General features: G+C 44.3%; 1 protein-coding gene across 1 annotated transcript in view; it reads left to right on the plus strand.

Annotated features, from left to right (window-relative positions):
• The window catches only part of LOC105568617, a 44,006-nt gene that overhangs the window by 25,770 nt on the left and 4,843 nt on the right, over positions 1-13,393 (plus strand). Inside the window, exons 2-5 of the mRNA XM_012024424.1 lie at positions 3,941-4,371; positions 5,165-5,330; positions 6,810-6,931; positions 7,088-12,562. Coding sequence (XP_011879814.1) covers positions 4,020-4,371; positions 5,165-5,330; positions 6,810-6,931; positions 7,088-12,562 — 6,115 coding nt within the window. The 5' untranslated portion in view covers positions 3,941-4,019. The remainder of the gene's footprint in view (positions 1-3,940; positions 4,372-5,164; positions 5,331-6,809; positions 6,932-7,087; positions 12,563-13,393) is intronic.

Raw genomic sequence — 13,393 nt, forward strand, 5'->3', positions numbered from 1 at the left:
AAACTACGCAGGATTCTTTGATCGGCTCGACTCGCGATGATAATCCTCCGTTCCGGTGTGAACGATCCTTGCGAATGTCTCATTTATCGATTAAGGAACATCGTTGTTGATCCGGCTACCGATGCGAATTTCTAATGGAAAACGGTCACTCGAGGAATGGAGCACGTAGAATCAGGCTGAATATATAATTTAACGCTGAAGATAAAACATAGCAGCGCGATGTGTAATGACGGATTGTTGTACAATGAAAACAAACGCAGGAAAAGGTGGACACCTTCCTGTCACGCTGCCCTCACGTCGTGAATCCTACGGTCATTTTGCACCGTAAACTCATTGTCCATTAATTTTAATACAGAGGTTGCCTTGGGTAATGCAATGCACTCAAGTAGCATAGACGTTGCATTGAACGACGCAATACGTTCCCATGGCGCATCAAGATTTTGCGCCGAAAGAAAGTGACGCAAGTTCGAGTAGAATTTTATTTTAATGACAAACTACTTCATTTTCTTCCCGTACTCGATAAGTGTGACGTATGCGATACGACACAATTTCCGTTCTGGCGTAATTATGTGTATGGCATTCGGACGGACCGTGTCCTCCACAGTTTCATAGCAAGCGCGCGTTGCGTCACAGAGTAATTTGATTTTGACCGAATCGCGGGTGTGCATAGATAATGCTGAAAAGTTACGCAAGATTCCGTCGCGATTGCGATCAAGGTGAAAGTCTTTGAGCTCGGTAGAGCGAGACTTCGTGGTATCAGCAGGCGAGTCTCGTAAATTATAGGCAATGTCGTTGGAGAATGTCCTTTAACGACGAGCAGCAAGGAGCCTTTTCTGCCTCAAGGATTATCGCGTGCTTTGCGGTGGACTCGTATGCTTTTTCATTGTTTTTCACGGCACGGTCCAGCAACGATACAGATTCGTTCCTGGCGATTTCCTCGCCACGGTGTGTAGATGTCTATCTCGAGAGCCTCCAGGACTTTTAACGTACAATTATCTCACGTTTATCCGCGAGCGCAAGTCAAGTCGCCGCGCGTATATGCACACCTTCCAGGCGGATTAATTCTAGCGCGTCACACGAATTTCACGACGAGCTGCAATTTTTATCCCAACGATCGGAGAATATCACTTTTCATGTACAAAGGATATTTTTACGAAGCTCGGCTGCCTAACGAGAGTTTCGTTTTAAAATACTTTCTACTTTAAATCATCTCTAGATGATATATTCAGATTTTTTTTCTATGAAATAATTATCAAAAATTTATAAGAAACTATTAAGTGATATTAAGCATTAAATAATTTAGAAATTCACTCTGAATTATAGAATAAAATTATGTTTTAAGGAAAGTGAGTTTAAAAATTCGTAGAGAGTGCGTACGTTTTAGTAGCGCGTTAAAATGCACATTACTTTGCCGCTACATACCACATTTAATTGTGTCTTCTCCTGAGAAACCAGAAATACCGAACGGCACTTCTGCACCATTATGACTGCACTTTTTTTACGAATATAAGACACTTTCACTGAAGTGCACAAGATTCGTCCGTACGCGTAGTATTATGGAATGAAAACGAGACGGTAGCGTGACAAAATATGTAATTAACTTAACATTGTCCAATGATAAAGTAGAAATTAACTCAACGAGAATTTAATTCATCATTCCCGAGGTAATTGTATGTCGGAAATATCCTATGATGAAACAAAGCGATGGTAGAGATTGTTGATTCCACGCAACGATTATTGTCGCATTAAAAACGCCAACGTATCGGCATTATTTCGACGTGCAGTAACCAGAACTCGTCTTACGAACAATGTATTTATAATAAAATTATAAAAGATAAAAGCTTCCTGTTACATGACTTCCATCGACGCAAGTTCTGTGTTCGTACATAAAAAATTCTGCGACAATCCAGTTAATATTTACTGTTCGTTCAGTAGAAAAATGGCGCCTTAAGACTTTCTGATGCGAATCGTCAGTAGGAGTCGCTCGGAGTATCCGAGAGTGAATCTTTGCGGTTACACGGTTTCTCAGATTAAAAAAACATTAATATGCCACTGTCTCCGTGGATTATGTCACGGAGGAAGTATCCTGCACAGAATCGACCCGGGTGAGCGCCGAGCTTCTTCCTCGGCAGGACTCCCCGCATTGGCTCCGGGGTGAATCAGTCCTTTGTGCCGGGCGCTCTCAGGGTCAACCACTTTCGGTGCAGTATACACCTCCGACGGTTTGTGTGTACACTCGCAAACACACTCGCCGGTCCCGAGCGAGTGCCTATAGGGTATCCTGAAAGTCGCCGCGTAACTAACAGTCAAGTACCACTGAGCTAGCTAGGTATTTTCAAACTGACTCACCGCCTCGTCTCGGAAGAGTGAGATAAGATTAAATCCGTGCGATCAGAAATCGTGCTTCGTGCGGAATTAATTTTGGACACGTAAGACGAGTCTCCACGAGGACTTTTCGGAATATTTATTTCTGCGTGCTGAAACGCAAAGTAAATTGAATATCGCTTCTTGAAAAGACCATCTGATAAATCATGCGATAGAGCTAAGCAACTTTTCATCTTCTCTCAATCCGATTAAGAAGCCGAAAAATTAAAAAACATGAGGCTCACATTCTTACGTTGAAAGAAAGGATTGCGTTGCCGGGTGTCCTTATTCGTCAAGATCGTTACTCGTCTACTTTATGTAAACAGATTAGATTTACGCACCGTACATTATATAACAGCGCGATGCACGCGTTCAATTGCATAACTATCTATAACTATACCTAATAATACTACAATGGAATAAGGTCTCGTTTATATCGGGCAACAAAGAAACGAAGTATTCGCTGGATGAAGAGCTCATTAGAGCACACGCATTCATTCGTTTCTTAAACATTCCAAGAGATTCATTTCGGCTGAAGTGGGTACTTCGAAAGAAACGACGATGTTTTCCATATTGTCGAGCCTGGCGGCGGTTAGAAGGGGTTAAACCCCGCTGTTCCTTTTTCTCTGGTGGTGGATCCCGAAGTTTATTGGCTCGACGCCGTTCAAAGTCGAAAAAATAAACCAAATAGACTGCTGCGCAAGGGACCGAGAGAGGGAGGTTCACAGGAAACGCGCGGAGGAGAAGAAGATGAGGACGACAGAGAGAGGGGGGAGGGAGAGGGGGGGCAGAGAGGGGGGAGGGAGAGAGAGAGAGAGAGGCGGACTATGGCGAATTCGTCTTTGCCGGCGGCGGAAGATGTTTCTCACGAAATTTCTCATCGCGATTCGCGAGCAAACCTCTAATTCAAGTCGCTGCTGATTCACTCGTGATGTCTCGCAACGCGGGCGAAACAATCGCGGGCGATGCGATCAGACCGCAAACATCTTTCTTCTCTTTTAGCGGTCCCTCGCCGCGATTGAGTCAGCGTTAAGAGGTAATTGATTTTTGCGTTCGACGAACAGGTTCGATAAATCGTCCCGCAAGGATATCGGTAGGATACGCCGGCGCGCGGGACGTTTCTCTCTCACGGGTTTCGCATCTCCCTCGCTCATCTCGTGCGAGAAACCAACAAGTCAGCCTCTACCGCTGACGTCATTGGCGTGGATCCACGTTAGACGGTGGTTGATGGACCATTTCGCAGCCCGACAGCTGAAGCTCTATGATAGTTCTCAATAAAAGTGAATTTAAGCGAGCTTATTCGATAATTCGTAATCTAGCTGCAACCTTGGCGAGATGTGCGAAAAGAGTTGAATAAATTTCAGCAAAGGAGATCCCGGCCACGAATTGAAAGTCAAATTAGCTTTTTATGCCGATGTAGAATGGATGTCGAAATAGTCTTTTTAACTCCCCGTAACGTCCATTTACATGAACACTCTAATGATCGTAATAAAATTGCAGTAAAATTATTCTTTAGTAACTGAAACTGTTCAACGACGAATTGTCGGGAAACATAATTTCGGTAACTTGATTACAGAAACGAGACGCATGACAGACGACACCAGGCGGGCGTTATCAGGTGAGGGTTCAGCAGCTTTCGGCGACGCAATCGAGAGATGTCGGATGCCGCCGGCACGGATAATCCGGCGTTCGCCAACGAGGACGAGTGCGGTTCCAAGTTGGAGAATGGCGGCCAGCAGCAAGCGGCCTTGAACCAGGATCGCAAGTCCTCGGCGGACGGCGCGCCGGTAGAAAATGGCCACCAGCGATCCTTCATCTCTCAGCACTACGTCGAGCCCATTAAGCCGAGCTCGGAGCCGTGTTATAAAACGGAAACGAGAATCGAGGTGCCGGCCGATAATACGGAGAAGAGCGTGCCCGAACCGAAGCTTAATGGCGTCCACGGGAATGGCAATAACAACGACGCGAGTTTCCTCAACAACAGTGCTACGAGCGTGCAGGTCAACGGTGAGTTCTAACAGTTATCATCACGTACCTACAGTGCTACACGATATTCCGCTATTACATGGACCAAGGCATGAACACGTTACATGACTACCAACTTAAAACATTATGAGCAAGAGGCAAGAGTTTGATAATTATTGATATCGTAGTTGTGTTTCTAAAAGATTGAGTTAACTACACGTCCCTAGAGACAGATGTGTACGAGTAGAAGGAAAGATATCGCACAGGAAACCGTTATAGAAGAGCTTATCGACTTCCATTTCCGTCGCCCGTAGGACACGATTTGAGAGCGAGACTTTCAATCATTAATTACCAGCATCGGCATTACTACCGGTTTGTCGAGAAAAAGTCGTTCATGGCCGGTAAAATCCGAGGAAGTGCCGCATCCGGGATTTTTCACGGTGAATCCGTTGACACGCGTCGCGATTGTTACCGTATACACGATGCCCTGATCATCTTTTCACCTCGACACTCGATCTTGCGCGTGTATTCGACAGTACCGACAGTAATGGCGAGTTTACCTTATCTCTAAATAAAATCAAATCATTAATCCGTCTCCTTCTCATTAATTATTTGTTTATGTACCTCTTATTAACATACAATCCTCGTATTTCGTGCGAATTCGCTTCTCTCGTTATGCTATGCAAGAAGCAGGAAACTCGGTCCTGTTTAGCCTCATTACTATTTCGCGGAATGCGGTTTCTCCGCTGTTTCGTGTGTGACCGGAAAATGAGAACCGGTTGCACCATACGCACGGATATGCCGCGATGGTAAACGGTTTTCCGTTTTCCCGTAGAGTCCGGAAAGAAGGAGCAGATCGAGGCCGTAAACCTGGAACTGGTGTCGATGAGGCCGTACACGAGCAACAATATTCAAACGAAGGGTCAGGAAGCCTGTGAGGTACCAGCTGATCCTTACGAGGAGTACTTCGTGCCGGTTAACGAGCATCGAAAGTACATCAGGTAACGAGTTATTTGTCGAAGCGAACGAGTCTCTGGCGCTTACGCATTCTTTATTTCGTTTCTAGCCCCGCCTTCTAACTCTTATTAACTATTTTACGGGACTACCAACCCAGCGTGCGTGAATACTACCAAATTTTAGAAGTAGGAAACACGATAGGAACGAGATAAAGAAAAACATACGGTTTTTAGGACTTTCGTTCTCCAACTACATACACGTATCGGATATCACGGTCGCTGTCATTGCCCTACAAGATATTTCCACTCGAAGACCCTTTTCACAGATAAAAAAATGCAGTATTGCGCATGACAAAATGTTAGCCGCGAGAATGTTAATTTGCCACGTGAACTAAACATACTGACACTACTAGATACATCCCGGAGGCAATAATAGCGCGTAATAATTACATTCGTTTCAATATCCATTTTAGCATAACCATACTGCGAGCGCTATGTATGTCACAGAGTTGCGGTGAAAACATTTAGGGGGGAACACGATGTGTGTAGAGGTATATTTCCTAGAAAGAAACGTACATGTGTGTTCCGTTGCCGAGGGGATCGTCAGGCGATAGAGAGATGCCTTAGCAACCGTTTTTAGCACCAGCGGATAGCACGTAAAGCTTGGCCAGGCTGTTGATCGAAAAGCCCCACGGCGAGACTAGAGAGTTAGACGGTGTTTTCTGTTGTCACGGTACTTAGCAGGGGTCCCGAAGCCGAGGTTGAAACTACCGTAGCTGGAGTGCGTTTTGATTTGGGCCCCGGTGTCGGCCGTGAGGGACTCAGCCTGAGAGATCCCGCCGCCGGATTGGTCGACTATTCCCACTGGCTGACAGCCCTCAGGTACTTGACGGATGCTTTCGAGGGAAAAAAAAACAGTATACAGCTGGGAACTGTCTTAGTATGGAATATACTTTAGGTGTCTCTTAGGGGCACGCGGTCGCGCACTAACACGCTTATGCTATCAGTCCTCCCCCGTGTCGAATCGAGTATGAAAATCTCTTCGTAAAAAAAACCTGCACGTCCAAGAATTCGCCCTTTGTCTCGTGTCCTATCGACGCCGAGACAGCTTCTCCGAATGAGAAAATGTTGTCTACTGTTACGAACGTAGGAATCACCGTTGATTAACCGATCAGGATTAATCCCGCAGTGTAGTGCCGCAAACCAATCAGACCAAATCCGCGACATATTATCGTCGTTCCCCGAGATCTAATCGAAGATACCTAAGCAAGGAGAGAGTGCGACGCCTACGCATTATACATGATACATGATCCGGAGATTAGGAGGCATTCACGAAGCGGGCATTAGACTGGGTGCGACCAAGGAAGCTTCTAATCCCATTGGCTGGTCATTGACGAAGATCACTAGGAATCGCGTTACACGCGCTGTATAAAATACGCTTTTTGGGTTTAGAATAAGGAAGACATTTACACGCATTGTAAACGATTCGCAGCATCTCTATGTAGCGACGAAATTGTGTTGCAGAGGCGAGAAACTTTATGTCACGAAGGACAAGAGATCCAGGAATTCGCAATGGAGAAGACTAGCCTGGGGACTGGCGTTATTGGTCATAGTGGCTGCCGTGATTATCGCCATTTTAGCTGCAAGTAAGACAGCTTCTCATTCTCTTAACTTAATTTTATTTCTGTAAATAGTTGTATGTATACCGTCTATAATATTACAAAAAATATAATGAATCAGGTATTTATTTTTTAAATATATAAAGTAAAATTGTTCCGAGATGAAAAATGTACACATTTTAGCTGGCGTATTCCCAACGCAAGGGACCACGGAACCCTTGGAGAATGTGGAAGAAAGTAACACTCGCCAATTTAACGAAGTGCAGACGGCTGGGAGTCAAGAGTATGTGAAGGATCCGCCGTTAAGTCCACCACCTTTAACTTCGACTTTCCCACCGTGGCCTACAACTGACGAAACGCTATTCAATTTTGTACCGAATGCCCTGGACGGGACTTTGAGACTAGATGACTTTGATTGGAATGACGATTTCAACGACATCAAATCACGAGTATACAGACAAGTAAGCGCCGAGATAGAGGAACATTTAGGAAACATTCTTCGACAGGCGGGCGGCAAGTCTGTAATCAAAGTATACGACATCAATAAGGAAGGCGAAATAAAATTCCGAATTAGTCATCCACCTGGGAATGTCCCGAAAGAAAGTCAGGAATACATTGAAGATGTATTACGAAAACATGGCAATATGATCGGACAATACCATTTAAACAGACTTTACGTAGGAAAGCTTATCGACCAATGTGAACACGGCAATCTCGAATGCACTGGAAATTGTAAATATGATTACACTGTTGGTATATTCACATGTATCTGTAATTTAGGAGAAACGTTGCATCATGATGGCAAAACTTGTGTGGACGGTAGCGATTTGAGTAATGTCGAAATGGACGATGTAATACCGCAATCAAGCACGGAACCAATTAATGATTTTCAGGGTAGAAGTAGAGACCCAAGCGCGGTAGATTTCGAACCCAGACATCCCAATACTTGGGAAAATACGAACGTCAAGACAGGAACAACAGAAACTGACACGTCGACGTCGAAGCCTAAGACGGAACATGTTAATCACGTGTCAATAGAAGAGCAATCCGAATCTACACCAACGACAAAACGTATTTTCGAGGATGATTACTCTCACTGGGACCATGAACATTCGCATCATTCAATAGAAAGTACCACTGAAGCAGAGCCTTCTGTTAAACCATTATCTACTGCGGAACCAACAGTGCAACCATTTACTATCTTTGAAGAACATGCTGCTGTTGAACCGGAGCCCTCTTCTGAGCCGGAACCCGCTGCTGAGCCAGAACCTAGTGCTGAGCCAGAACCTAGTGCTGAGCCAGAACCTAGTGCTGAGCCAGAACCTAGTTCTGAGCCAGAACCTAGTGCTGAGCCAGAATCTAGTGCTGAGCCAGAACCTGCTGTTGAGCCAGAACCGGCTGCTGAACCAGAGCCTACTATTCCGCCAGAAATAACTACTCAACTGGAGCTCACTGTTAAACCGGAGCCTACAGCTGTATCAGAGCCCGCCGCCGAACCAAACCCTGCTTCTGAACCAGAGCCCACTGCAAAAACAGAAATTGCTCCTGAAATTGGATCTGCTATTGAAGCAGAAGCTATTACTGAAAGGGAATCTACTGCGAAATTAATGCCTGTCACAGAATCTGCGGCAACTACTATCGAAACAGACAGTGAGATTAAGTCAAAAACAGAGTCGCACTATCTGACAACGGAATCGTATTTGGAGTCAAAAACTGAAATGACCGAATCTGAATTCACTGTTAAATCAACGTCTCATGACGGCACGTCTGCTGAATCATTTACACAGGTATCATTTTCAGACGATGCTAGTACGACTGATATGCCTAAATCTTTTATCGATTTAATAGATAAAAGTGACAGTTCCAAAAACGACAAAACTTTGACCACAATTGTCAAGTCTAATGAAACTCTAATAGATAATAACTCATTCTTACAAGTAATACCTTTGACGACGACACGGTCTACCAATAAGGATGATGAAATTACTGAAAGTGCAATCACCGAAGCCGGTCTTACTACTTTAAATTATGGAGATATAAAACAGAAGGATAATGTAAATGTTATATCAGTCAAACCCGAGAACCGCGAGGAATCAGTTACGGAGCAATTCACACAAAATCCTGATCTCCAGGAAACTAAAGAAAGTGATTTTACTACAGAAATAAATTCTGATGCAAATTTAAGCAGCATCCAGAATGAAAATTCTTCAACCAGCGATTTAATCCAACAAAAATCGAGCACTGGTTCAGACGTTTTTGAACAGTCTGTTTCAACTACTGCGGCAACTACCCTGCCGATCATATCAGTAGAGATAAATACAGAATTGACTACTAAATCCACGAATGACAAGCATTCGTTCACTGGACATTTCCATACAATAGAAATAAATGGCGTAAGTAATAGAAATCCAGAAACATATAATACTAAAGTACGCGAGACAACTACGATACCAGAAACTACCTTAACTGACATGCTCACTCAGCCAATACCTGGATACCAAAAAGAACACGTACCCGAACCCGCGTTGCAACCAGACTCGAACGAGAAAAATGTCATCGAACATATGCCGACAACGGTCTTTCCTAAAGTACCGAAAAATTTTGCCCACAACGTCGAGCCATTGAGAGAACCCATCGTAAAATCCGCGGATGACGAACATATTATGCTGATACCAAAATCCGAGCAACCAGTCGAGATACACGCGATAATTCCGCAACTTATTCCGGAACAAGCCACGAACAGAACTCTGAAAGCAGAAAACTCGACGACGGAAATGAAGAACGGGGTAACGAATAATCAAGATACAAACGTGAAAAAATCTGCAATAAATCCAACTACGATGCGTTCCGACGAACATATTATGAGCAATAGACACGCGACACGCCCTGACGAAGTTCAGGAACATTCAACGAGTCATCCCCTTCACCCGGCAATATTCCCAGAAAATTCGGTAGATCATTTCGCTGGGAAACCCGACGATCGACCGGTTGAGGACATGTCACCCTACTTACCGGACGTTCATAAAGAGAAGGAAAGCATAAAGAAAGGGCCACGCTTAGATAAAGACGAGCAAGACGGTCCTAATCCTTTCGAAACTCACGTCGATGATGTGATAACACATCGGCCATTAATACGTAATAATGCAGATAGAGTGAACGAAACTGAAACCAAAGATTTATTGAATGACGTTAATTCACATTCAACAAGTAACGAAAGGAACGTAGATACCACGAAGAAAACAGCACAGGATCATAAATTGGATACGACAGACGATGCACGTAATCCCGTTGAGGATTTAAGTGTCAGCAAAATTGCCAATGATACGGAATCTAAAATTCCGAATATGTTGAATCAAAACAGTTCTGCGAAATCAGTTGGTAATAATGGGACAGAAGGCATTACAAGTCAGAAAAATAGCGGTTTCTTCAAAGATAACGATGAAGAGTTGAAAGTGATTCCATTGACGATAAAAGATAAATCGGTAGATTCAATTTCTCAAACTACAATACAACCCGTAGATAAGAAAACGGAACCTGCTGAGAACGATGTAACTTTTGTCGGAAAGAAAGTAAAGGAAAAAGCTGGTATTGAGATAGAAAGCGGTGTGACCAGCTCAGAGAAACCAGAAGAAAACGCTGTCGAGGATCACTACAACGACATTACAGATGAAACTTTGTCGAAGGGTTATCGACACGATAATACCGGCATTCCGGTTAAAGTGATAGAATCGTCCAAGAAAGCGATTTTAAAGGATATTGACTCGGTAAAAATTCCTTATAACGATCCGTCGCAAACTACATTCGATGTCATAAAGAAAAGAAATGACACGAACGAGAAGATATCTTCCGATACGACACAAGGCCCGACGGTTACAAGGATGGAAGGCGTTGTGGACAGTCAGATGGAAGATGGTAGAATGACCACTCAAGAACCCGTGTTGCCTATAGAAATCCAGCAGGAAATATCCACGACGATAGCAACCGACAGAGTTGAAATCACTACAGTAATCGATGATGTCAAACGTGAAGAGAATAATACGGAAACGCCGAACGTCAGCCAGTCTGACGAGAAAGAAGCTGTCACAGCAGCGCAGATTACAACAACCCAAGCCACGCTGGAGACTAAGACCACAGCTCAAATCCCGATTCTACCTGAGGAGCTGCAAACGACGGAAAGCGACATGTTAACAACAACGTTGAGTGAGGAAATGCCGAGTGAAGACAAGAAAATGAAAGTTACTGACAAAATGGTTTCAACAGATGATGTTAATGATAAGACGAGGAAGAACGAAGCCGAGAAAGAGAATGCTGTCACCCCCAGTGACTTAATGGATACTAATAGCACATCGGAGAGAAGCATGGCAGCGACAACGATGTACCAGAATAACGTAAGCTTAGGAACTGGTCGAGGAACAGAATACGGTGGAAACGGGCGGGAAATTGAGAGTTCGACGGAAAGCGCAAAGATTGAGACTACTCTTATGATGACCACAGAAAAACATATCGCGAGTGACGTGGAAGGAACCTCGCCTATGCCTGTCACGACTACGGAAGACGTCAGACCGGTCACGGAAATGCTGGACGACACGCAACCCATGATAGATTACAGATCGTTGTTCACCACGATTCCGCCAAGACAGATACCCGACTTGGAACTGTCTGAAGAGGCGCTCAGGGTGATACCGCTGGAGAAGAGTCCCGAGAGCAAGAAGAAACCAATCGACAAGAAGGGATTCGACAAGTACAAGTACAAAAAGGAGAAAGACCTGAGCCTGGAGAGTCAAGATGAAGATAACGTTTTAACCGAGAGATCCGATTCGACCATTCTTTCCCAAACGGAGCCGTCAATTACCACTAGAGACCACGACGAACTGAGCGACAGCGTGGTAAGCTCGGACTTGGACCTCAATGTACCCAGGTTCACCGTGGCTGACAGGGAAGGCAACATCCTGCCTATATCGAAATGGAAAGCTACTGGGAGCGAAAATAGAGGCACGATCGCGGAGACGAAACCTAAGAATTACCCCAGCTTCATACCCGTGTCGGAAGAGATAATAGAGTCGGTACCAGTTACGGAGCCGTACGTAATCATGCGAAATACTCGTCCCATGATCGTATCGGATATAGGCGATGCGGAAAGCACAGTGGCGAACGAGACGACAGCCGAAGGCCGTGCCAACGCAAAAGCGAACGAAACGGCTGGGCAAGACGTCACCTTCTTGTCGGATCAATTATTCGGTGACGTCGAGGAAGCGGAAGGAGATCACGTTACGGAACAGCCGATCGTGACCGCGCAAACTTCATCGTTGGACGTGAAGGTCGAGAGTACCACCGCTAGCGGTTCTTCGGGAATTCCGTCTCCCGGAATCCTCTCGAAGTGTACCACAGGCCAATTTCAATGCGCTAACGGAACGTCCAGGAATGGTGCATATTGCGTGCCACAATCTGCCAAATGCGACTCCGAGAATGATTGTTCCGACGGCTCGGACGAACTGAACTGCGAGGCGGAAGGTTGCCCGGGTAACTTTCGCTGCGCCAACGGACAGTGCCTGAAGAGACACCTGGTTTGCAACAAGATCGTGGATTGCGACGATGGCAGCGATGAGCGCGATTGTGAGAACTGGCGGTGCCAGTCTGACGAATTCAGATGCTCGAACGGTAAGTATCGAACACAATTGATATGCGAAACGATATACGAAGCAGTAATGGGGTGATAATTATAAGCGATAAAGTTCAAATTTCTGAGCGTCCGTTAAGACTTTCGAGAGCTTTTTCATTTTGAATGACATCTGAAACACCTCCAGATTTTTATCATATACGAGGGATATCCGAGATGTATGGTTACAACATTTTTTTTAATTCAAAAAGGCATATATTTTAACGAAACTTACAGGTGTTGTTAATGTAAAAAAACATTTGATACCTGAATGTTGCAAGGATATATATTTAATTAGTGACCATGCTTTGTAACCCTAAGGGGAATCAATAAAATGTATCTACATCTACTAAATCCACACATACTAAACGGAAAAATAAAGAATTGTGTTGTTCTCGTTTATTCGTAATATGCTATTACGTATAGCACATTTTGTCAGCCGTGGGACGAATTTTTTTTTATGTCAGCATCATAAAACTCACGCCAACTTCATATCACTAACGATTTCATGAACAACAGTATAACGTGAAATTTCAGGACACATTTTATGGAGATCGTCAATTGTCGAACGGTGAAAGAAGGTGTTCTTCAATTTTGTACACAATTTTATCAGACACAACAGACGGCCGTCCACTTCTCTCTTCATCGTGAACGTCCGTCCTTCCATCCATCGTTGAAAATCCTTGAAATTGTGCACAAAATTGAAAAATATCGTCTTTCCGATCGCCGTTCGACAATTAGCGATTTCTATGAAATATGTCCTGAAATTTCACGTACTGTTGTTCATGAAATCGTTAGTGATATAAAGTTGGCGCGATCGTTTTATCCCAGCA

The sequence above is a fragment of the Vollenhovia emeryi genome, unplaced genomic scaffold (assembly GCF_000949405.1).
Source record: "Vollenhovia emeryi isolate VEMERY1.0 unplaced genomic scaffold, V.emery_V1.0 DF939128.1, whole genome shotgun sequence".
In the NCBI taxonomy this organism is placed as follows: domain Eukaryota; kingdom Metazoa; phylum Arthropoda; class Insecta; order Hymenoptera; family Formicidae; genus Vollenhovia; species Vollenhovia emeryi.